The 25,568-nt window shown below is 46.2% G+C and overlaps 1 protein-coding gene across 11 annotated transcripts in view; it reads left to right on the forward strand.

Annotated features, from left to right (window-relative positions):
* The window catches only part of ARHGAP32 (Rho GTPase activating protein 32), a 368,820-nt gene that overhangs the window by 337,098 nt on the left and 6,154 nt on the right, over window positions 1–25,568 (forward strand). For 8 of the 11 annotated variants that reach the window (XM_029074544.2, XM_029074539.2, XM_039913579.1 and 5 more), the window contains 9 exons: window positions 7,245–7,389; window positions 7,980–8,062; window positions 13,041–13,148; window positions 13,406–13,551; window positions 16,572–16,770; window positions 19,268–19,413; window positions 20,717–20,788; window positions 21,653–22,531; window positions 23,227–24,230. In XM_029074544.2, coding sequence (XP_028930377.1) covers window positions 7,245–7,389; window positions 7,980–8,062; window positions 13,041–13,148; window positions 13,406–13,551; window positions 16,572–16,770; window positions 19,268–19,413; window positions 20,717–20,788; window positions 21,653–22,531; window positions 23,227–24,230 — 2,782 coding nt within the window. The remainder of the gene's footprint in view (window positions 1–7,244; window positions 7,390–7,979; window positions 8,063–13,040; window positions 13,149–13,405; window positions 13,552–16,571; window positions 16,771–19,267; window positions 19,414–20,716; window positions 20,789–21,652; window positions 22,532–23,226; window positions 24,231–25,568) is intronic. The other 3 variants (XM_039913577.1, XM_039913582.1, XM_039913583.1) reach the window with 1 other exon arrangement.

Below are 25,568 nucleotides of genomic sequence, written 5' to 3' on the forward strand. Positions count from 1 at the left end.
TAGCAACTTTAGTTCATGTGGAGTGCTGAAGCACCAAACCGCAGTCAGTCGATCAGTGGTATTTATTGAGTGCTTCCTTTGGGCAGAGCACTGTTCTAACCAGCTTGGTGTATCTTTAGGACCTCACCCAGTTCCCAAGGGCTTTCCAGGAGAGGTTACTTTCTCCATACCTGAGAGCCAGGGGAGATGTGGGGCTGACCAAGTTTCATCCTTGACTGGACATTTAAGGAGTGGCTCTATCTAAAAGGAGCTTGTTTCTAGATACTGCCGTCATGTATGCTTTGTCACTCTGGAGCGATACTGTATGGACTCGAAGAAACAGCCAATAAAAACCATGACTGGCTAGCCTATCTGTTGATTCAAAGTCTCTGGAGGCAGCCATGTTTATTTTGTGGGTTTGCTTGGGTTTCTAGTGTTAGCCTGTTGCATTAGGCCTCCAATTAAAAATAATCCATGAAACTTTCCATGGTCCAAGACTTGATAACCTCCTCTGGGTTCAGACTTGTTGACACTGACTCAGCCCTGTTGCCTCATCAACAAGCAGTTGGCTGAATGACTGGAGCCCAGTAGTGGCCAAGGAAGCAACAGATTCTGCAGATGTGTGTTTACCAGACCTCGCTGGACAGGGAGGGGACTGGGCAGAGATGAGAGTGTGGCAGAAGCCCTGGCCTAGCTAGGCCAGTTGGAGGACCACTTTGTCTCTCTGAGGTGTTCCCCTCCCCGCACCAATCCCCCATCCACCTCTCAGAACTAGAGGGAGAGAAGCAGCAAGGCCTAGGGGATAGACCACGGGCCTGGGAGTCAGAAGAACCTGAGTTCTAATGTTGACTCTGCCATATGTCTGCTGTATAACCGAGGGCAAGTCAGTTGACCTCTCTGTGCCTCAGTTCCCTCAACTGTTAAATGAGGATTGGGATGGTGAACCCTGTGAGGGACAGGGACCTGATTAGCTTCTGTTTACCCCAGAGCTTAGCACAGTGCCTGGCACATAGTAAGTGCTTAACAAATACCATTATTATTATTAGTAGTAGTAGTAGTAGCAGTAGTAGTAATATTAGAAGGAGGTAGGAGACAGAGTATGATCTTGGTCTCTAGGCTCCATGGCTGGTCCACATGGAGGACCTGATAACTATCAATTAATCAATGGTATTTCTTAATTGTATTTATGAAGTGCTTACTGTGTGCAGAACAGTGCACTTGAGAGAGTACAGTAGACATGTTCCCTGCCCAGACCTTTTTATCTATTTGGTAGAAACAGCACTTACCCTAGCACCCTACATAATCCTTGACGCATAGTAAGTGCTTCTTAATGAATACTAGAGTTGATTAACCCCTCTCTCCCTCCTTGTGACCCTCCCTTCTCATGCATTCAAATACAGCTGTACACTTCAATCATTTACCAAGTCCCAATTGAGCACTCTACTCTGTGATTGGGAGAGTACAACAGCAGCAGTAGGCCTGGAGGAGGCTTACAATTTATTGAGGAAGACAACCAAACAAAAACAATTTACAAACAGTGGGAGCTGAAGGAAGCTAGTAGTGAAAATGTCTCAGTGTGAAATAGCCGAAGAAGTAATTGAAAATATAAATCAATGTACATACATTCATTCAATCATATTGAGTGCTTACTGTGTGCAGAATACTTTACTAAGCCCTTGGGAGAGTACAAAATAATAAACATATTCCCTGCCCACAACGGGCTTATGTTCGAAAGGTAGGAATAAAATACATTCATTGCTCAGGTGGCTGTGATATATGGGGTGTGTCTGATAGAGACTCCACTCAGGAGTAGCAGATGAGCCTTGGTTCCAAGGCTTGAGAAAGGAGAACCTGCTTAGAGGAATTGGTTACAGCGCATTGTTGACAGCGCTAGTCACACTCTGCCTTCCTCACCAGTCATATTCCTGCCAGGGCACAGAATATGGCGAGAGAACAGGTGGGCAGGAGTGCCACATGTGATAAAAACTACCACAGGGGACACATAGGGTCCCTCTGTAGGAGGGGGAACCGCAACATGGTGCCGAAGTGGTGCCTGACCCACCAGACAAGTTTGGACTGGAGAGGAGAGAGGCTGGAGGCAGCAAGACCAGTGAGGAGGTCGATATTGTAGTCCGGCCAGGAAATGAGGAGAGGTTGGGCTAGGATGCTCTCTGTTAGATTGGAGAGAAGCGGAGAGAGATCCAGAAAATGTTGCAGAGAAACAACTTGAAGAAATTCCCAGTGGACTAAACTTTGCTGTTAAGACCAAAGTGTTGGTGATAATGACACCAGCATTTCGAATGGTGAGGTTAGCAGGGGTGTGAAAGTTAGGAGGATGAGGAGGAGTGGGTTTGAGCAGAAAGGTGAATAGTTCAGTTTCAGGCATGTTGAGTTTGAGGGGTCAGTGGGGCATCCAAGTGGAGATATCTCAGAAGCAAAGGGAAATGTGAGAATCTTGGATTAGGTGGGAGGCCAGGATTGGAGAGGAGGATTTGAGATTCACCAAAGTAGAGGTGGTAGCTGAAGCCGGGTGAGCAGATGGGCTCCCCAAAAGAGTGAGTATAACGCGAGACGGGTAAGGGACCCAGAGCTGAGCCTTTCAAAATACCCCAGTAAGGGGTTGAGAGATGGAAAAAGAATCAATGAATTGAGACTGAAGAGCGGTCAAAGAAGTGAGAGCGTGTGCACTTACACATACACACACAAGCACACGGAATCATGTTTACCCCCAGACTTTAGGAGAGAAAGTCGAGACAGTGGGTTGGAACATGTACACAGAAACTCAGAAATACAAAGAAAGGTACAGAAACTCAAATGTACAGCAGAGACAGGAGGAAAACAGAGAGCAGAACCAACAATAACCGGGCCAGAAGTAATGAGCTAAAGGCCGCTAGGTGAAAAACAAAGAGGGGGAAGAGGAAGTACAAAGGGTGAGAGACTGAGAAAGGACATCATCCATGTAATTGGGCAAGGCATGTCATTCTATTTCTAAAGGTAAGAGCTGTTATGTAACAGTAGCCTGAATGTACCACAGTTGGTCAGTGAGGATTGATGGGTACTAAATATGACTGTTTATCCTCTCTGCTCCAGACACATTTTTGCATCTGGTCATCTTCACCAGAGATAAGAGTAAAATTATTTTTTTAACTGGAAAGCCAACCCTACTGCCTGTGATAGCAGAGACAAGGGACGTTGTGTTGGGCGGGACAGGCAGAAAATGAGTTGGCCAAAAGGACTACCACAAGGAAAACATTTTCCTACTGAATTGGCTGTTACAGGACTTATTCTTTTACTGGAATTGAATTCTGGCCTGTTCCAGTTTACTTCCACCCCTGGTCTCCACTGCCTTTATGAGCCTTAATCAATTAGAAGTTTTTATTGAATGCACACTGTGGTAAAGCATGGTATTAGGCACTTGGTAGAGTTTAATAGAGTTGGTAGACATGATTGCTGCCCTCATCTTGCTTACAGTCTAGTGGACCATGGACACACAGACTCTCTTGCCATTCTTTATGAAGCTTTAAATCTTTGGTCCATCTGCTGAGGCTTCCGGAACAGGAGTTCATCAGTTAGCCATTTATACTTACTGAGCATTTACCATATGCCGAGCCCTGTACTAAGCACTTGGGAGAGTATAATGTAACGGAGTTTGTATGCGTGTTCCCTGCCCACAGCGTGCTTGCAGTCTAGACGGGGAGGCACCTTTAAAAGCTACTGTGGTTTCTTTTAATTAACCTGGCAGCAGCATATCCTGTCTCTCCCATCCCGTCACCTAGCATTCCACATCCTTTTCATGTTTTCGTAGTTATATCGGTCCCATTTTGAAATGGCCATCACTAAAATTTGGGAGTGCCTTTTCAGAAACAGTCAAAGATCAACTGGGTGTTTTTCCCCAGCGGCCCCATATTCCAAAATTCTTCTGACTTCACTCACCTGGGGCATTTTCTGGTCAGTTGAAGTTGCTTCCCAAAATTTGACGGATGGAGGAAAGAACATGTGGTGTCCATGTACTTCCTCAAAGTGGCAATGAAAAGGGTTTTTTTTGTTGTTGTTCCCATGACCCTTGCTCTGCCTATGGTTGAGTTAAGTTTCAGCTCAGCCATTACGGCACCAGTTTTCCTCCACATTTGCTTCCCTAGAAAGCTGGATGGTTGGTATTTCTCAGCCTTGTGTCTGTAAATACAGCTGCAGTGCCCTTCGCTTTTTCCACACACCGTTCCTGCCATCTCCTCCCAGCCAGCCATCCCAAAACCAGCACCTGAGTCCACTTTCTACGACCAGTCAGAAGATCTAACACCACTTATGTTTCAGTTTTTCAATGAAAAGGAAATGAAGATATAAAGGAAGTGCCTTGTCCTCTGGCATTGCTGATGTCATATGTGGGGAGGAGGCCACCAGGATGCTGCCAGTGGGAGGGAAGAGGGGAGGGACCACAGCAGTGGGCCCAGCTGTTGGTATGGAGCTAGACACCATTTCCCTGAAACCACATTAGGAAATTTCCCCCAGAATGAGACAGGTGTTTCAAAACCTTCTCTATTTCTTTCATTTCCAAATGCCAAATTTGAAATAGATTTCTTTCTCAATACAAGTAAAATATGGAACTGAAAGGTGCTTGTAAGTAAAGGTCAGGTAGCCTCTGAGTAAATGAAAAATGGAAAGTCCTAAGCAGGTCAGATAGCCTCTAACTGAATAAATGAAAATTGGAAAGCTCCTAAACCCTACATTTTTGTGGCCAGTGATGTCATGGGGAGAAAGAATATTAGATTTTATTCTTTCCATTCATGTTGCATTGTTTTTCTCTGTGCCTGTTCTTCCCTCTGTTGCTTAGTGATAATGCCTCTTCGCTTGAAGTGAGTAAAATGGGCTCCAGAACTCATGACCCGATATGGTATCCTTACTGCCATCCGCCTGGACCTGGGCTGCCCGCTCTCTCCTGGCCGGCCCTAGGGGCAGGGTGAGGTCATAGAAGGTGGAGCCGGGCCCAGGCAGAAACGTGGGAGGAGTCGGTTTCGTTTCGCCTCCTCCCTACTCACTTTTCCCGGTCCCACATTTATCCTTGAGGTTGGAATAGTGCCCGTTGCTACCTCTGTAGCTGTGAAAGGGGAAAATTCATCTAATCAGCTGGGCTTACCACTGCCAGGGATTCCTTCCACCCCCTCAGGGCTAGAAGCCAAATCCCTCTGGTGGTCGGAGGCTGTGGGTTTGACCAGTGTGGGTGGAGAAGCCAGAGATCGCTACTGCTACCACACTGCTCATTCCTGAGGCCTGGGACCTGCTTGGGCAAAGACCTGAAGAGGGACCTGGCTCAGAGCAGCTGTGGGGAAAGGAGAGGAGCCACAAAGCAGGCAGAGTCACAGAGGGATTTATTGACCACAGCCCCCTGGGGGCTCAGGCCGCTCAGCCTGTGGGCCTCTCCGTTCTCTTTCCTCCCCTTTTTCGGAGATGGCAGCAGGCCAGAAACTGCTGCCTCTCAGAGCCATGGAAGCCACTCTACTCCCCATCTCGCTTCCAAACAACAGCCCCTCCCCCAGCGCCTAAAAAAGGAACCCTAAAGGCTTAAGTCTCTGATCTGGCAACAGCCAAAACACTGTGTCCTAGAGACTCACCCTTATTTCTGCACACTTACAAATGCCGCACAAATTTAAACACACCTGTGAATACTCCTAACCCTTATAGTGTCTTCACAATATTAAGAGTTTGGGGGTTTGTTTTATTTTTTCATTTAAGAGGGGGCAAGCAAGAGAAGAACCCAAAAGAAGATGGAAGAGAGAAAAATGAAAAAAGAAAGAACTGCAAGGAAAAGGATCTGGAGAGTGCACGCCTAATGTGCGGGAATGAGTTAGGAGGCAAGAGAGGGTAATAGGTGGTTAGGAGTTTGGGAGGAAGCAAAATGGATAGATAAAAAATATGGATGGATATTTGGTCAGCGAAGGGGCCATGGGATGCTAGTTTGGGGACGGCTGCATCTACGGAATATCATTTGTAGCGGGAAATAAGCCCCTCTATGTCTTTTTTGTTAAGCATCCAATAGCCAGTTGTTGGGCAGAGAGCCAAGGCCTTTAGATTCAGGGGACCATGCACGAATCCCCATAGCTTGTTGACTCAGAGCCCTTCACCCCGTGAATCTACGTCCACTAATTGGAAACAGCTATTTCCATGCACAGATTCCAGTGGGGAGTCGGCTGAATCCAGCCTTGGCATTCTTAACCCAGCTTTTGTTTCACAGACATTTATGCACTGGGTTTTTCTCTCTGTGAAAACCAGGGCTGGGCAAGGAATTTCTCCATGTGGTTTCTGGGTTCTTTCCTTCTTGTCGCTAGAGAGTTGCTGAGCTGCACAGCTTGTGGCCCAAGAATCTCTGGTGCACACACAATAGGTTTCCTATCAGCAACTCCTGGTCCACCCTGGAACTGTGGCCCAAAACTCTGGTTGCTCGGCCTGCAGTGTCTATAAGGGATGAGGGATGGAGGATTGCCAGGTTACTTTCGCTTGGGGCCTTGGCCCACCTTCTACACATCTTGCTCTCGACTGGCCCACCTCTGTCTGCTCACACTCACTCTTCCCTTGGCTTGAAACTGCCTCTGTCTCCTAATCAGACAGATCCCAGCTCTCCCCACATTCAGAGCCTTCCTCCAACCCCACCTCCTCCAACAAGCCTTCCCTGATTACTCTACCTGTACCCTATGCCCTAACATCCCTTCAGTAATACTGTGAGCTTATATATTTCCCTCCCCAGCACTGATGTAGATATGAGTACCCAACTTGTATTTTGAGTAATTGAGTTGTAAATAGTTTTGTTTGTCTCCTGTGTTAGAGTGTAAGCTCCTCATGGGCAGAGGAGTTGTCACTTTCTTCATTCTCTGCTTCTCAAGCATCTATTACAGTGCACTGCACCATGTAGACACTCAGTAAATGCTGCTGCTGCTATTACTGTTACTACTCCTATTACTACCCCTTCTGCTGCTACTACTCCTATGGCCAGAGTGCATGCTAAAGTCGAAACTGGATCACAAATCCTCCCCTGGAAAGCCCTGGCCCTATTTCAGAGCGGCTGAATTGAGGTCTCCTGCGCCACCTGTTCAAACTGCCAAGCACATTTCCCGAGGAGGTAACCCCATTTTAGAGAAGGGTTCACCCAGAGGCCCATACCGAATTCTTCCAGCCCTGGCTCTTTTGAGGTTTTCTTTCTACCTTCCAACTAAGCCTCTGCCTTCTTTGGGTAACTAACTAGGGATTTTCTTCTCCTAACCTCTGCTTCCTTGTAGCCACGAGTTTGACTCTGAACACATTCCCGACCTGACGAAAGAGCCTTATGTGCAGGATATCCATTCCGTGGGCTCCCTCTGTAAGCTGTACTTCAGGGAGCTGCCAAATCCGCTGCTCACTTACCAACTCTATGAGAAGTTCTCAGTAAGTGCAGGCTCTGGTGGGGATGGGCTGGGGTGTGGAGGGAGGGGATAGAGGAGGGGAAGGGGGGAGTGCAGTGGTGAAACAGAAGTTCCAGGCGAGTTGAGCTGCTTTATTATGGATATGTTCAGAGGATAAATAACAGGGTTGGGAATGGTCTGGCCAAGCCCAAGTAGCAATTATAGCAGCAAACGATTCCCATGAGGAGGTTTTCTCTCATTTTCTATTTAAAAAATAGGGAATCAGCAGCGTCGACTGGAATGAGGATGCCGTGGAAACTTCAAAGTCTAGACCTGCACTCACCCACTAGATTCCCCCATGTTAGTAATGGGTTAGTGTTCCCTGAGTTCTCCGCTCATTCTGCTGAATCAGTTTCCCAGGGGCCTTGCTGTGTTAGGGTTATGGGTGTTGTAAATGTGTACAGAAGCAGCATGGAGGTGTCAGAAAGAAATTCCTCGTTGCCTGTTCCCAGTTCGCTTTAGAAGGGAGCTCAGAGAAATAGCAGTAGGAAAGATAACTGCATCTGAATTTTATCTATTTCTAATTCCTGCCCTAACCCTGTGGTTTTTTTCAAATACGTGTCTCCCTTCAAGGATGCAGTGTCTGCAGCCACAGATGAAGAGCGATTGATTAAAATTCACGACGTCATCCAGCAACTCCCACCTCCACATTACAGGTATGCCAAGTTCCCCGAAATGATAGGCCCAAAGTCCCTTTGTTTGTAAGCTTCAATTTGTTACTGCGATCTCTTGCTCTTTGTTCAAGACTCTTTTGATATTGGACCCCTTTGAACTTTGCTAGTATTCAATTTCATACCCATATTTTAGGTGAGTCCAGTTTTTCACCCCATGAATGTTTTGGAGAAAACATTCAAATAGTTTAGGTGCCCAATTTTAATTGTTTCTGCCAATTTTTCTCATTAAATCCTGGTAACTTTTGAAAAGAGAGGTTATTGCTAGGATTTTCCATTTCTTTGGCTCGACTCTTAAGGAACTGTGTATTTGAATTACAGTGTGCCCTGCAAAAAATGGTAAATTGGGTGGCAACAGAAAATTTACGCTTCTAATCTGAGGAAGCATCTGAAATTAACAGTGTGATCAAAATGGCACATTCTTTAGACTAGAAAAACTCAACTTTGTCTGAGTTAAAGATAAATGTCTGCCTGAGGGAGGATAGAGTCAGCAGATAAGGAATCACTGATTGAGGTGTCCACCAGCTGAACTTGAGCCAGCCGTGTAGTGCTTTAGTTTAGATGACTCTATAACCTCACCAATGGTAGCATCTTTGAGCCCTAAGAACAGCTGTATGTGTGTACATATTTGTGTGTGTGTGTATACATAAAGTAACAATGTATAAGCAGGAGTATGACATTCGAGAACCAGGAAGTAATCCTTACCCTAAATTCAGTATTTGGAAAGAGACATTTGAGAAATGGGGCCAATTTGTACTTCACATGTTAAGAAAAACTGGAGGGGAAGTAGAAAAGAGCAAGAGAAATGATCAAAGAGTGAGGTCAAAATCTAAGAGAGAAAGTTAGAGGAATTAGAGTTTTCTCAATTAAATTTCCCTAAGGACTCCAATTCTTGCCTTCAAACGTCTGAAGGGCTACTTTTTCCCAGGCTCATTTCAACTTAACAGATGGTTCAAACTAAAGAGAAAGTAGATTTAAGCCAGAGCAGGGTAGATTTAGGTTAGCCCCAAGAACCTAAGGAAGGTAAGAGCAACTGAGCTGTAGATTAAGCTGTAGGGGAATTTCCCTTGGAGAGAGTTTAAAGAATCGGGAAAGCAACCATCTGCTTTGGCTTGCTGGGCTGTAATTCTTCTTAGGGCCAAGATGACTTTCCAGGCCTCTTTTGGTTCCATGGTTTTCTGCAGCAGCTTAAGTTGATTTAGGAGGTGAATCAAATTGAGAAGCAGTGTGGCTTAGTGAGTAGAGTACTGGCCTGTGAGTCAGAAGGACCAGGGTTCCAATCCCTGCTCTGCCACTTGCCTGCTGGGGGACCTTGGGTAAGTGTTTTAACTTCTCTGTGCCCTACATCAGCAAAAATGGGGTTTAAGACTGTGAACCCCATGTGGGATGTAGATCATGAACCTGATAAGCTCCTTTATACCCCGGGGTTTAGTACAGAACCCAGTAGGCACTTAACAAATACTGTAAAAAAACAGGGGTGAATTGAATGATCTTTAAAACAAAAGTAAACAGAAGAAAAACAGAAACCTTGCCTGAAGCCCAGAAAGAGTGGCAGGGAAGGTGCAAAAGGGAAATTAGACAAGTCAAAAAGGAATGCCAAAGCTAATTCCTTAGGAAGCAACATGGTCTAGCCTAAAGAGCAAGGGAGTGGAAGTCAGGAGACCCAGATTCTAATCCCAGCTCCGCTGCGTGACCTTGGGCAAGTCACTTAACCTCTCTGGGATTGCAAAGAAGATACTGGCTCTCTCCCTGTCTTTGCGGTGGGGACCTGCATGGCAGACGGGGCTGTCTGATCTCATTATTTTGTGTCACTTAGCAACCTGCTAGCATCTAGTCAGAGCATCTGGGAAATTCCATGTCTTTTTCAGACTTCAGAAGCAGGGAGCAAGCAAGGGAGTTGGGACCATTCAGCGTCCAAGGAGTAATCCTGAGTCCAAGGGTACATGCTTGACCTAGTGGATAGGGCATAGGCCTGGAGTCAGAAGGACCTAGGTTTAATCCCGGCTCAGCCACTTGTCAGCTGTTTGACCTTGGGTCAGTCACTTGACTTCCCTGTACCTAAGTTACCTCATCTGCAAAATGGGGATGAAGACAGTGAGTCCCATGTGGGAGAGGGAATGTGTCCAACCTGATCATCTTGTATCTACCCAAACGCTTAGAAGAGTGCTTGACACAGAGTAAGTGCTTAACAGAATGCATCATTATTCCCTCAAGGCCCTGAAAATATTCTGCCCTTCATTATGTATAATTTGCCCGTCTTATTATTTTATCTGCCTCGGAGAGTTAGATTTTCAAGAGAATTAAGAAATGCCTTCGTAGAAGAGACTGTTAAACCCATCCATAGGGTTTTCATTTCCATTTCATAGTAAGGAGAGTCCTGATAGAGAAAATCACTTTACATTTTTATAATCTGCAGCTTTCAAGGAGAAAGCAAAATACTGTTTTTCTTTCTTTTTATTGAAAATACCATTTTTCCCAAGGAAGATTGGGTCGTAGATTTGTTCAATTAAATGGGCGAGCATGCTTGGAAGGATTTATGACTCTGTAAACATAATTTACATTTTAAATAGATGAGTAACAAGAAGTACAGCATAGGCTATATATAAATCTTGTTTAATTCATGCCCATCTGATCGTGTGAATGCAGTTTTATAACGCTTGTGAAATGAGACAAATTTGGTTTTGGAAGGGTATGGTAGACTTTAATTCTTTCTTCTAAGCAAATAATTAGGTTAGCAAATATTAATAGGTTTAGCTACACCAAAAGCTTTGAAATGTGGAATGAAACACTAATCTTCATTCCACCTATATTCCCTGAGAGCTATGACAAGCTCACTGCTGACTTTCCAAAATTACTCAGCCACCCAGTGATACTTCTGGCCTAACCCAAGTTCTTCGGCCCCTTCCTTGACCCTAACCAACCCCACCTTCTTCCACCAGGCTGTTGGACCCACTTAGCATTCCCCCCACATCTAGAGTCTTGTTTTGTTTATTGGTTTGCTTTATGGTATTTGTTACTCGCTTACTGTGTTTCAAGTACTGTTGTAAGCGCTGGGGTAAATACTAGTTTATCAGGTTGAACACAGTCCCTGTCCCACATAGGGCTCACAGTCTAAGTAGGAGGGAGTAGGATTTAATCTCCATTTTACAGTTGAGGAAACCGAGGCACAGAGACGCGAAGTGACATGCCCAAGGTCTCACAGCAAGCAGTGGGAGAGCCAGGATTGGAACCCAGTTTCTCTGACTGCCAGGCCCATGCTCTTTCCACTTGGCCACTTTGCTCCTCTTGTGAAAGTCAAATGGAAAAAAGGAATCTAAATGAGGAATATAATTTATTACATTTCTAGCTATATCCACTCCAAATTGTTTTATAAGCCCTTGGCCAGAATTTTTCAGCCCTGGACAAATGGGCCAGTTCTTATTTTCATGACTGAATTATAGAGCATTCATTTTATCCCGCACCTGCAAATTGGAGTACCTCTGAAGGGAGCCTGGGATGGATGAATATTTCTCACGGTGCTTTGGGTTTGGGTTTTTTTTTTTGTTTTTGCTTTTGCTATATGTTAAGTACTCACTACATGCCGTACACCGTACCTAGTGCTAGGATTGATACAAGCTAATCAGATGGGACAAAGTCCATATCCCACACGGGACTCAGAGTCTTAATCCCCATTTTCAGAAGAGGTAACTGAGCCCCAGAGAAGTTAAGTAACTTGCCCGAGGTCAAACGGTAGACAAATGGCAGAGCTGGAATTAGAACTCAGGTCCTCTGACTTCCTCTCTTTCTTTTCTTTTTCTTGCTTCTTATCAGTTTATGGCATTTGTTAAGCACTTACCCTGTGCCTGGAATTGCACTAAGCTCTAGGGTACTCCAGGCTCTTTGTACTAGGCCATGCTGCTTCTCAGCGTGGTTCCTCTAATTCCCTTATTTGCTGAAGTACATGATGGCAGTGATTCTAAAACCATTCATCTTGATATCAGATCTAATAAGTAAATGACCTATGTATTAAAATAAGGGCAGAGTAGAGAAAATGAAATAAAGAATTTTGAGAAAAGAGATCCATGGCAAGAAGGTAGAATTATGCTGCAAGCTTTCCCTCTAGTGGCTACTGCTAACCCAGGAAGAATTCACTTGAATTTCCTAATCATTCTTTTAGACTTGCTGGAGCCATATTAGCACCGTTTCAGGGAAGGATTTGAGCTCTTCTGTGGTGCCTCTGAAGCTAAGTAGGAAGGTCTGTTTTTTAAAAAGGGAGCAGCTGCTTTATTAGTACAATATTAGCCAACATGGAAATCAGGCAGCCAAGATCAGCCTAAGGATTTTGCCAAAGCTTAGCTAGCTATCTCAAAACTTCAGCCTATAATGAGCAGGGAGCATCCCTCCTAATTCTGTTGTATTGTACTCTCCCATGCGCTAGTAGAGTGCTCTGCAGAAAATGAGTACTCAGTAAATACCGTTGACTGATTTTGAGTTAATTGTCTGGGAGGTAGCAAGGCCTAGTGGACAGAGGCACTGGTCTCAGAGTCAGGAGAAATGAGTTCTGGTCTCAGCTCTGCCATTTGCCTGCTGAGTGCCTCAGTTTCCTCATCAGTAAAATGGGGATCATGAAACTTCCCTCCCTTGTAAACCATAAGTCCCATGTACTGGGTGGGATCTGATCGTCCTCTATCTTCCACATCACTTAGCATGCAGTGAGTATTTAATAAATAATTTTTATGGTGGTTATTATTATTATAAGTTTTTGTGTTTTCCTTATACCAGAGCCATATGTAATGTTGGCTCGGAATTGAGTTATTTGGAATTTTTTTTGCATCTTCCTTTTTGCTTCCTTTTTGATGATGAAGAAATACAGAAGGATTTAGTAGTACCTTTCAGTTGTATAAATTGTAGCCTGTAACTGTAGCTCTTTGGCGGTAGTACTTACTGCTTGCTAACAGATTTTTGCTTGTATCTTGTTTTCCAGAACGCTGGAGTTCTTAATGAGACATTTATCCCTTCTAGCTGATTACTGCTCCATCACGAACATGCACGCTAAGAACCTAGCAATTGTGTGGGCCCCAAACCTGCTTCGGTAATTCATGTTTTTATTTCTGATCTTAAATCCACTAAACTTAATTGCAAGTTTCATTTCGCCACTACACCTCAAAGAAAATGAAGAGTGCAAAGCCAACATCCATTATCCGTTCGCCTCCCTCAAATGGGTGGAGGTAACCTAACTCAGTGGTGGTAAAAATGGAATGATTTCCTTTGTCTTGTGTCTCCATTTCTGTTAGAGAAATCGTTTTGAATCCTGACTTATCCTTGACACTCTCTGTTTATCTCTCCCAGGTCAAAACAGATAGAGTCTGCCTGCTTCAGTGGGACAGCTGCCTTCATGGAAGTGAGAATTCAGTCGGTGGTGGTTGAATTTATTCTCAATCACGTGGATGTTCTCTTCAGCAGCAAAATCAGTGCTGTCATTCAAGATGGGGCAGGTATGGACAGTGGATTTTCACCAACACTGTGACTGTATTTGGCCCTCAAAAACAATCTGCTTCCAAGAACTCAAGAATTGTTAAAAATAATGCTGCTGTTTGGTATTCATGCCATGAGACTTAGTAAAGTGAACATTCTGGGAAGATCCTAAGCATTTATATCACTTTTTGCTTAAGGAGCCTCATGCTCTCTCTCCTGAAACAAGAGCTGGAGGCTACTCCACATCAACCTTTGGTCCCAAGATCCTCCATTGGGAAATCCTGGAGGAATTGCTCTGTATCCTTGTGTGTGTGACCCGCCTCGGCTCTCAATCAATGTTAATAAGTGGTAATTATTGAATGCCTGCTGTGTGAAGAACACTGCACTAAACGCTTGGAAGAGAACAATCTAACAAAGTTGGTAGGCACATTCCGTGCCCACAGGGAGATAACAGTCTCATGGGGGAGACGGAAGTTAATATAAAGAATTACGGATATGTACACAAGTGCTATGGGGATGAAGGTGGGATGAATATCATGCTTAAAGGATACAGATCCAAGATACAGAAAAGAGAGGGAGTAGGTGAAAAGAGGGCTCTTGTGATCTCTAGGTCAGAAACAGCCAGGGAGATCCCAAAATCACTCCCTGGTGCCACTCCTTCCTCAACTCCCCAGACCTGTCCTGGCCCATTCCCCTAATCTGGGAGCTTGGGAGAGATCAGGCTAAGTGGGGGACTTGAGGAAATGCTTCCCTTTTGTTGATTCCCAGCCTACAGGCCCACTCTGCTTACTTGGTGTGCCAGGAATCTGGTCTTCAGGTGAAGTTCAGGTGTGGCATGAAATGGGACTAGGACATGATTGCACATTGACATCGAAGATCAAAATTTATTTGGGAAATCAACATCGATTTCACAAATGGCAGCCACAGCCCCGAGGCTTGCGAGAGTGATTATGGCTTCATTCTTTGGTCAGCTATTTTCTGTGTCTGGACAAATTGGAAATTGTTTTTTCTGGATTGAAAATGTCTGTGCTCCTAGTGTACAAAAGAATGAGCCTTATTGCAATCAACAGTATCAGTAACCAAAGCATTTGTTGAGCTCTTGTGGATAGAGGACTGTGTAGACACTTGGGGATCATAAGAAGAAGTAACATGCCATCCCTGCCCTCATATAACCTACCATCTAATTATAAAGGGTAGAAAAGAGTATAAATCATCAAAAAAAAAGACAGTTGATCACTTCAAGGCTGAAAATTCATTTTCTCTCAGAAGATGATCATAAAATATTAATTTGAAAAATGTTTGCAACTCTTTAATGAGCTAATAAACTTGTTCACTTCTGTTGCTCTGGAAAAGTAAAGAATTTTCTCAGCTCTAATAACACCTCCCCCCCTGCCCCGAGACATTGTTTAACTATAGCAAGAGAATGATTTATTTTCCATTTTCTTCATATTTGCCTAAGTTTCCAGCAAAATAATAAGCTAATTTTCACAGTTGCAGTTCTGTTCCCGGTTTAGAACATTGCCTTTCTTGACATGGAGTTATGCTGTCACATTTCCTAGGTGGCAGGGATTTCTTAAGCAATTCAAGAACATACCTGGAGGAATTGGCAAGAGATCAGGGAAAATATAGAGTCCATTCAAGAGATAATAGTAGACGATATCAGGTCGAAAAAGGGGAAATGGGAGCATGCTGTCCCCACATAAGTGGAAAGGAAAGTTAAAACTGGAGAGCATTAACGAGGGCAGGTTAACAGTCAGTCAAGCTGCTGGATCCATATGCTTTTTGAAGTTTCAGATCAGTGACTTAAATTCTCAGGGAAAGTTGGCAAAATGGAAGCTGGAGTGACCTCATCCCACTGAGTTTGGTGGATCAAATATTTTGGGGTTTGGGGGCCTGATGGATGATAAAGGTCCTTCAGACGGGAATTTCATCAGCTTTGTCTTGAAGCTCTAACCCTGGCCCTACCTGGGGACTGACCTGGAGAGGCTTTGGAGAGAAAGCCCTGCCTTATTTTGTGGGATATCTTTTTGCATATCTAACAGTCAATCAGTAGTATGTATTGAGCCTGGGCTTCGGAGTCAGAGGTCATGGGTTCGATTCCCAGCTCTGCCACTTGTCAGCTGTGTGACTATGGACAAGTCACTTAATTTCTCTGTGCCTCAGTTACCTCATCTGTAAAATGGGGATTAACTGTGAGCCTCACGTGGGACAATCTGATTACCCTGTATCTACCCCAGCGCTTAGAACAGTGCTCTGCACATAGTAAGCACTTAACAAATACCAACATTATTATTATTATTATTGACTGCTTACTATGTGCAGAGTACTGTACTGAGCACTTGGGAGAGTTCAATACAACAAAATTAGCATAGAATGGCCTCTTGTCAAAATACTAAGTATAGGGCTGCCAGTCATCAAGGGGTTTCAAATTTAAACTTCCTGGGGGGAATCAAGAGCCCCAAGTCCATAAACACCTAAATGGGTGAATGGAAAGGCCAAAGTGCTTCTCTCTAGTAGCAAACCCCCACCTAGGCCAGTAGGAGGAGAGGACAGAGGAGAACCAGTTTGGTGGATGCCAACTTGTTTCCCAGGTCCTCTTAAGCAGTGGTATGACAGAACCCACAAGAACAACATCTCTGCTTGGACCTCTGGAGGGAAATCAAGCCCAGGCTACTTGTGAGTCCGAAACAGGACAAGGGCTATGATACTCCCCTTCACGAAGGTTAGCAATTGAACAATTAGGTTGGGTTCATTTTTCTCTGTGCTAACATGTAGAGTTTCAAAGCTGACACACTTTGCCTGATCTCTGTCAATCACTCAATGGTATTTATTGATCATTTCCTATGTCCAGAGCACTATTCTAAGTGCTTGGAAAAGTACAATACAATGGAGTCAGTAGATGTGATCCCTGCCCACAGGGAGAGAGATTTTCTTTCAGATAAGGAAAGATCAAAAAATGCTATCAGTCCATTTTTAACGTGTGCGTGGTTTTGGTGTAGGATGGAGAGTTTGAATGTTTCGTTTCTTTCTTGTCCATTAGCAGCTTCTTTATCCAGGCCCAAGTCCCTGTTGGTTTCATCGCCATCCACCAAGCTGCTGACCTTGGAAGAAGCCCAGGCCCGGACGCAAGCTCAGATCCACTCCCCCATCGTGACCGACAACAAATACATTGAAGTGGGAGAAGGGCCAGCTGCACTTCAGGGAAAATTCCATACTGTCATTGAGTTTCCTCTTGAAAGGTGAAGCCGCTTTGATTTTTCCATCACATACATTTTTCAGTCTTCTCTTTCAGAACTATTCTGGCCCCCGTCCTACCCCAACGTGGTGGAAGATACCTGCTGTTCCTTCCTGTCTTGAGCCTTGTTCAAAAAAAAAGGAAAATAGTTTACAGGCATATTCTATTCTCAGCAGTAGGAAGTTGTTTCTGCCATGGAGCAAGATTCTTTTTTCTGTCCAATGAATGTTACATTGGCAATGGACTCAATTTTCTGTACGCCTGTAGAATCTGGATGCAATCAGTTCCTCCTGTATAGATAGGGTGCACTGTCACAGTTTCTTCATTAAGCATTTAGCTAAGATGCATGGGTGCTCAATGTTTTTAAATATCAGCCATGATTAGATATTTTCCATATTTTAGTGTTTCTCTCACTTTTCCTCTCATGTTCTTCCAATCAACCAATCAGTGGCATTTATTGAGGTCGTGCTGGCTCTGTTGTACTATATTCTACTTTGTTGTACTCTCCCAAGTGCTTAATATAGTGCTTTACACATAGTAAGCAATCAGTAAACATTATTGATTGGTTAATTGATAGAAATTCATGATACTAAGCTTTTGGGATGGTACAATACTAGTAGTAATGCTCTTTATTACACACTTCCTGTTTATATAACATTGTACTAAGTATTGGGAAAAGAGTATAAAGGTGGAAATTAGACAAGGACCCTTTCCCTCGAGGGGCTCACTGCCCTCCCTGAGCTTACAGTCTACCGGGGAGACTGTAAATAAGACTTAAATAAGGTACAGACAGGAGGAAGACATAGAGTTTAGAAGATACAGACTTAAGTGCTATGGGGGCTTCCCTCCCTGTATCCACTGCTTTTTGTCTTTTTTCAGAAGAATGTTTCTCCTCAGAATATTCCAGCTCCCCTCTGATCCAGCAGGAACCCCAGGCCCTTCTGAATCCCCGTCCTGAATCTTGAACTTCTACACTACTTCCCCACTTCTTAAAAGTCTGACCTAGGTCCTGGCCTTTTCCTCTCAGTCAACTGTCAGTGATATTTATTGAGCGCTTACTGGGGCAGAACTCTACATTGAGTGGTTGGGAGCATTCAGTACAGCAGAGATGGTAGGTGCAGTCCCTGCCCACTGGGAGCTTACAGTCTAGAAGGGGAGACAGAAATTAAAACAAAGAACAGCTCTGTATGTAAATTCTATGGAGCTGAGGGTGGGGTGAATATCAAGTACAAAAAGGAGCCAGATCTAAGTGCATAGGTGATGCAGAAGGGAAAGGAAATAAGGGAAATGAGGGCTTAGTTGGGGAAGATTTCATGGAGATGTGATTTTTAATAAGGCTTTGAAGGAGGGAAGGGTGGTGGTCATCTGTCTCAATCCCTCTCTCACCCCCAGCCCTGTCCCTTCTCTTCTTCACCATTTGCTCCAACATCCTCTTGCAGACTACCAATCATTCCCTTCCCAGGAGAAATTGGCTCCCAGAATTTTTTGCACAATCCAGAATGATCTTGTCTGCTGTGTGACCTTGGAAAAGTCACTTAACCTTTCTGCTCCTCATTCCCCTCATCTGTAAAATGGAGATTAAGACTGTGTCCAATATGATTATAATGTATCTATCTCAGTGCTTAGTACAGTGCCTGGCACATAATAAGTGGTAACTAGTACCATGTAAAACCTCTACTGTCCTCTGACCTCCTGCCCCCTCACCTTTGATTGCCATCTTTTATTGACAGAGCTTTTATTCTTTATCTTCCCAACTCTTTGCTTTTTGAAAAGTACTTCGATCATTTTTATACACATAGTGGCAGAAAAGAGGACTTCCCATTCCCATCTCTTGGGAGAGGAAAAAAAATTAAAATACAGGAACTGTACTGTACACATGGATACATTTTTAACCCAGCTCCGTATTTTCTAGAGTCATAGATCAGTGATCAATATCGAGAGGAGAACAGAGCAGGTGGATGTGATGAGGTACTCTCCCAAGCACTTAGCACAGTTTTCTGCACACAATAAATGCTTAATACATTCCATTGATGAAGGACTGTAAAATTCTGCAAAAAAATAATGTTCACGAGGAACGTTTTCCTTGCTTTCTTTTGTCCAGCCAAGTTTCCTAGTATTGTGGCTGGTGGCCAGAATATGTATATTCAAACCTGTTTTTGCTCCACTTGTCCTCAGATAATAATTTTGGCTTTTACGTAGTGTTTACTATAGGTCAGGAGCTGGGATAAGTATTCGAAAATCAGCCTCTGTCCCACACAGGGCTCATATTCTAAGAGGGTGGGTAATCAGCCATTCTCTCCCCATTTTACAGATGAGGCCACTAAGGCCCAGAGAGATCTAGTGACTGGCCCAAACAGGCCAGTGATAGAACTGGGCATAGAAGTCAGGCCTCCTAACTCCCAGCCCCCTGCTCTTATCCTTAGGCCTTTTACTCTGGGATTTGTTCTTGGTAATTTACCTCTTGGTGGCCCCAATTGAAATATTTCCTCTGCTCTAACCAGGAAGCGGCCCCCAAGCAAAATGAAGAAGTCTCCAGTGGGGAGCTGGCGGTCCTTCTTCAACTTGGGGAAGTCGTCGTCGGTCTCCAAGCGCAAACTCCAACGGAATGAGAGTGAGCCTTCAGAGATGAAAGCCATTGCTCTGAAAGGTGAGCGTCTGCCATTTTTTTTTCAGTGGCATCTATTAAGCACTTACTATGTATCGGGCACTGCACTGAGTGCGGGGATAGGTAGGTTGGACACAGTCCATTTTCCACATGGGGCTCATGGTCTTAATCTCCCTGAACTGAGTCATAGTGAAGGGAAGTGACTTGTCCAAGGTCACACAGCAGATGAGAAGCAGCATGGCATAATGGATAGAGCACGGCCCTGAGAGTCAGAAGGTCGTGGGGTCTAAATCCCAGCTCTGCTACTTGTCTGCTGTGTGTCTTTGGGCAAGTCACTGAACTTCTCTGGGCTTCAGTTACCTCATCAGTAAAATGGGGATCGAGACTGTGAGCCCCACATGTGACAGGGACTGTGTCCAACTCGATTTGTTGTATCCACCCTAGAACTTAGTACTGTATGCCAGGCACAAAGTAAGCACTTAAATACCACAGTTATTATTATCATTATTGAGTGGTGGAGCTGGGATTAGAACACAGATCCTTTCACATTCACACCCAGCACAGTCGGCCAAGCCAGCAACTTCTCAAGCAGTCATATAAGTCTCCTTTCTCAGAGGCTTCCTCCCTTTCTCTGTGGACACATCTAGCACATTTAGCAGAATATTCTGGAAGATCACATAAAGGCTCAGTGGAATTCTTTGTCAACGGTCTGATGTACACGGATCCACATGAACAACTGGGTTATTGCGGCTCTAGGGGAAACAGTGCCCCTTAAGCACTGGAAGCATTCTCTGGCTTCGCTAGTCCATGGCATCATCTGAATCCAGGAGTTGGCAATAATGGCAAGGAACAGGCCTGGGCCAAGCATTAGCCCAGGTTCCCAAAGTAAGAGGGACTGGAAGAATGACTAACGTCATTCAGAAGCCTGCATTCTTGCTTCACCAAGAGTTAAACTGGTCTGGGTTGCAGGAGACAAAGAATTTGTCTGGCCCCACCCAAAGTTCGAAAGAGAAATCTTGGGCTCCTGTGTGCGTCATGTGTGTGTGTTCATTCATATACACACCTGCCAAGGACATTTTGGATGGATTTTCATAACTTGTGCTTTTCTGATCTACATAAAGCCAGTCTGGAAGGCTTAAGCATGCCATTAAGGTGTGGTGTAGATCAGATTTTTATAAATGCTTTCCGATTCCATGGTTGTAAACTTCAGAAGGGAAGTTGTTTTCAGGGAAATGAGTGGGAGGGTTGTCAGCCTGCTTGGTGTCCCAACGCCAAGTCCCAGGTGGCTTTTGACCACAATGAGGAGGAAGATCAAATGTCACACTCTATGGTTTTGAATCTTCAGGTGGCAGGGCAGAAGGAACCCTCCGCTCGGCTAAGAGTGAAGAATCTCTGACTTCTCTGCACGCTGTTGATGGTAAGGCTGAATTCAACCAAGCAGGCTTTGGTCTTCGGAGACACAGCTTTGGTTCATTTATGAAATGAGTTTCTAAGGCCCTATTCAGTGTATGTCAACTGATTGTCCACATCATCCAATTTTCTGGACTCAACTCCGCTGATGGTCTCTGCTTGGGAAACTCAGAACCCAGTGAGAAATAGCAGAACCGATCATTATTTAAAATCTTGGTTGAAAAGAGATTTTTTTTATATATGAAAGGGCTTACCCCACAATACAGTTAAGGAATAAAGCTATCATCCTGTCAGTAATCACTTGGAAGAAATGGTGTACCAACCAGATGCTGTTGAGTTCTTTTCTGGAAGGCGGTATGCTTCATAAAAGCTGAAAATACTCAGCAGTGTTTTGGCTTTTGAGGTTTGGTGGGGTGTCTTTCCACATCATCTCCTTGAGGTTTCTAGGCCCTTTAGCTTGTGAATCTCAAAAGCGCTTTGTTCCCGTTGCTTAAATAAGCCTCCCAATCCTTTTGTGAAGCCAGATAGGCACTCTGTGTGCCCTAAAGAGGTGTGTCCCAGAAAGCCATCAAGTGAGTCAGTGGTGGAATTGGGAATTGAACCAAGAAGATCTGAGATCCTTGCCCCTACTTTGACAATCAGATGCATCTCTGACCTTCTGACCACCTGTGGGGAATAGGTGACAGTGTTTTCAGATCATCCATTTGCTTCTGGGGTTCAGCACTGTCAGGCTTGCGGTGTTGAGAGACATGGGCTGTAACTTTTTCCTCTCTTGGAGCAGGGAATCCCTGCCTCACGAGGTAGCCAATGTGTTTTGACAGTGTCCCCCGACACGAAATGCGATTTCATCCCCGTGTCCCTTTGTTGCCAGGTGAATCAAAGCTGTTCCGGCCAAGAAGACCCCGTTCTAGTAGCGACGCGCTCTCTGCCTCTTTTAACGGAGAGATGCTAGGAAACCGCTGCAATTCCTATGACAATCTGCCCCACGACCAGGAGAGTGAAGAGGAAGACGGGCTGCTGCACATCCCAGCCCTCGTGTCCCCTCATTCCACTGAGGATGTTGACCTGAGCCCACCAGACATTGGCGTGGCCAGCTTGGATTTTGATCCCATGTCCTTCCAGTGCAGTCCTCCCAAGGCAGAGGCGGAATGTCCCGAGCACAGCGCCCTGCTGGACTTCGAGGAGTTCGCCCAGGACAAGGTGGCCAATCGAAAGGAGGCCGAGGCAGGTAGCCAGTGTCAGACTCCCGGAAGCACCACCAGTTCCGAACCTGTCTCCCCACTCCAGGATAAGGCGAGTAGCCCCTTCTTCACCCTGGATCTGAGCCCGACGGAAGAAAAAGCACCCAGGCCCTCCTCGTCTACTGAGAGGGTCGTCTATGCTTTCTCCCCCAAGATGGGACGGAAACTGAGCAAGTCCCCAGCCCCGACCGGATCCGAGCCCGTCTCCGTGCCGCTGCCCGGCCCCATGTCCGAGGCCACCGTTGGAGTTTCCGGCCCCATCCCAAATGCTTCGCCACCTGCCTGGAACAGGAGCTTTGGTGATGGGGAGGCCCCCAACACTTGCCCCCACCAGGGGCTGACGACCAAAGGCGATGCCGCAGAAGCCCGAGAAAGACATCCCTCCGAAGCCCAGAAGGTGGAGCCAGCGGCCGCCGTCACTGCCCCTGAAGTAGAACCGCCCACGCCAGTGGAACCGTTTGTGCCGAACGGTCACAGTAAGGCTGTAGCTTCTGCACAGACCCACCCAGGTACCATGTGTTTTCCTCCCTTCTTTCTCTAAGTTCCACGGGATCTGCTCTCCTCAGGGCTACCTGTGTCTTTTAACAGCAGAGACACTCGCACCGCTTCTGGTCCTGAATCAGAAAGAATGCGCGGGAGGCTGTGCCGTTAGAGTGAAATTTTCAGAGATGCCAGAGGCGACTCGTGACCCTGCTAGAGGCCTCGTAAAGCCCTTCTGTGTCTGCTCACAGAATAATTCTGCGGATGAATTTTGCCCAGACTTTCTGGAGTTTAAGTGCAAATATCGGTGTTGAAGCCTTTCAGGTTAACCTGTCATTATAACGCCATCATAGCTAAGAACTGATTCTTAATTTTTTTAAAAAAATCTGCCAGCCTTTGAAGGTGCCCTTGTTTTATGAAAGTTAAATGCCGAACCAGGCCGGGGGTCTCAGGCATCTCTGCTTGCTATTTCTCTAGATGTTCAAGAGGAACAAACTCTTCTGTTCTTGTTTTCCTTCTGAACCAGCTGTATTTTCTGCAGCTTTTGCATGTGGGAGAGAAGACGACCAAGAAATGCAGTTTTGACAGCTGGCGGACAACTATTTTTTTAGTGGTCTCACGGGGAAATATTTCACTGTCCTGTCCTTAGAGGGTAACATGAACTACCTTTTCACTCTCATTTGTTTTTTTTTGTTGTTGTTTTTTTTTCCCGATTTCCCATTAGGAGCAGTTGCCCTTGACTCCCCTCAGGATCCCGTTCCTGTCAGTTCAGTAACTCTAATCCCACCTCCACCGCCACCGAAAAATGCCGCCCGCATGTTGGCGTTAGCTTTAGCAGAATCTGCACAACAAGCCTCCACCCAGTCACTGAAGAGACCAGGAAATGGCCAGGCCGGTTATCCTGATGCTGGAGACAGCGCAGTGGCTGGGCCCCAGGGCCCGCAGTTCACCCTCCCTTCCGGTTTCCCGTTAGACAAGGCCTATTTCCAAAGCGGGACACCGGGAGAGCCCCCCGAGCTCCAGCGGGCCATCCCCGGAGGCTGTGACGGCCCCATCGTCCGTCCAGTCGCCTCCGCCACTGCCCCCGAGGACCAGCCCTACGCCGCCCCGGCCCCCGAACCCGGGGACGGGCCACACCCCTCAGCAGCCTCCCTGGGGAGTCCGCCCCGCACGGACAAGGCGGAGACCCATCTGACTCTCTTGGCAGACTCAGAGAAGACCAGCCGGCCGTCCCCTCCCGGGGATCCGGAGACGGACCCCCAGGCCCCATCTTTTGGGAGCCCGGACCCACCTGACCGGTACCGGCCCAGAGGAGAGGAGCCTTACATCCTTCCCGATCCGTACGTCGATAAGCCCCACCTCCCTCCCGAGATGGCACCAGGCCCGTGGCCCCTGGACAGAGCCCTCCCTTCGGCTGGCCCCCCCGGGGAGAGCAGCACCGGCAGCACAGTGACTCACCTGACAAATACTCAGCCAGAAGCAACCGAAATCATCCCCGGGGAATCTCCGTGGGGCTGTGCCGGCCAGCCCACTCCCTCAGAGGATGGCTTCTTCCCCTCCGGCCAGCCCACCCCCTCAGCGGATGGCTTCTTCGGCACCCTCCAGCGCACCCACAGGAACAACCGGCCCCGCCCTGTAACGCCTCCAGCTCAGAGAGCAGTCGAACCACAGGCACCCCTGGGGCAGATTCCCGCGGCAGCCGGCATAGCACCCAATGGTTCCCTGAAGGTGAGAAACCGAGGAAGTGGGTGTGGGACTGGAGTGAAGGCAGGATGGGGCTTGTGGGGAACTGGGGCTCTTCCACAGGAGGGTCTCTGCCCCAGAGGGGACAGCTCTTTCCTCTCTGGGCAGCTATCCCAGGAGACAGGCAGAGGCTGGCATCCGTCATCTGCCTCCCGAACTGGTGCTTCTGTGGCAACTCTCTGGGCAGCTACTTTGCTGTTGATTTTCCTTTGGGGAAAAAAGAGTATGGTGGCATGGTTGCCCTCCGTAGAGGTCTCCCTTGCTCTCCTCCAGTTCCTTGAATCCCAGCGGGTATTGGCCAGAGAAGTGGGTCAGTGGCACAACTGGGTATTGGGTGTTAGGTTTCCTGGTTCTTCTTTCAACTCCTTCACTGACTCACTCTGTAGCTTGGGCAAGTTAAGTTGCTTCTGTTTTCTGGCCCTCGGGTCACTTTTTCTAGCGAATGGGGTCAGGATGTCCCCAGAAATATTTGGGAATCACTTTAGGATCTGTAGAGTCCCAAATGGGTCACACAGGAGCAGTTGCCTTCCAGCTGATTAGGGAAGTAGTGTGGCTTAATGGAAAGAGTGTGCGCCTGGGTGTCAGAGGACCTGGATTCCAATCCCGGCTCCTCTGCTTGCATACTCTGTGACTTTGGGCAAGTGACTTGACCTCTCTGTGCCTCAGTTTCTCAACCCTAAAATGGGGACGAAATGCCTATTCTCCCTCGTGTTCAGACTGGGAGACCCATGTAGTGCAGAGGCTGTGTCCAACCCAATTAACTTGGTTCTGCCCCAGTGCTTGGAACAGAGCTTGACATATAGTAAGTGCTTAACCATAAAAAAATTTGTACAGCAACTGGTTGGCAACCATTTTTGACCAAGAACCCCATCTTAAGCCATAATGAGGTGCTTGTGTTTTCAAGAGAATGATGGTAATTCTAGTCCATCTCAAATTATTACTGCTTTCATTATTACTGCCTTCAGCAAGTGTCTGAGTGTGAATAGAAAGCACTTGGATTTCTTGACCTTGCAGTCACCTGCCTGTGTTTGCCAGAGTGGAAGAGGAAGCAGCGAGACACCAGGGCAGCAGGCCACCTCGGAACTGGCTTCCCTTGGGGGACCTGAGAAAGCCACTTGCCCTCCCTAGAGGCATGGCCTGGATTGGTCACTCTCGGCATTGATAACTACCAGCTCTCAGGCATGACCTTCTGCCAATTCTTTACTGGCACAGCATTTTGCTGCCCACCTGGGCCAGGCAATCTCGGGAGGGGGTGGTCTCAGAAGGCTCTGGGGCCCGACTCCTAAGCAGCACCTGAGGAATATTTTATTTTGTCAAGAAGAG

This window comes from Ornithorhynchus anatinus, chromosome 11 (genome assembly GCF_004115215.2).
Source record: "Ornithorhynchus anatinus isolate Pmale09 chromosome 11, mOrnAna1.pri.v4, whole genome shotgun sequence".
NCBI classification, from domain to species: Eukaryota; Metazoa; Chordata; class Mammalia; order Monotremata; family Ornithorhynchidae; genus Ornithorhynchus; species Ornithorhynchus anatinus.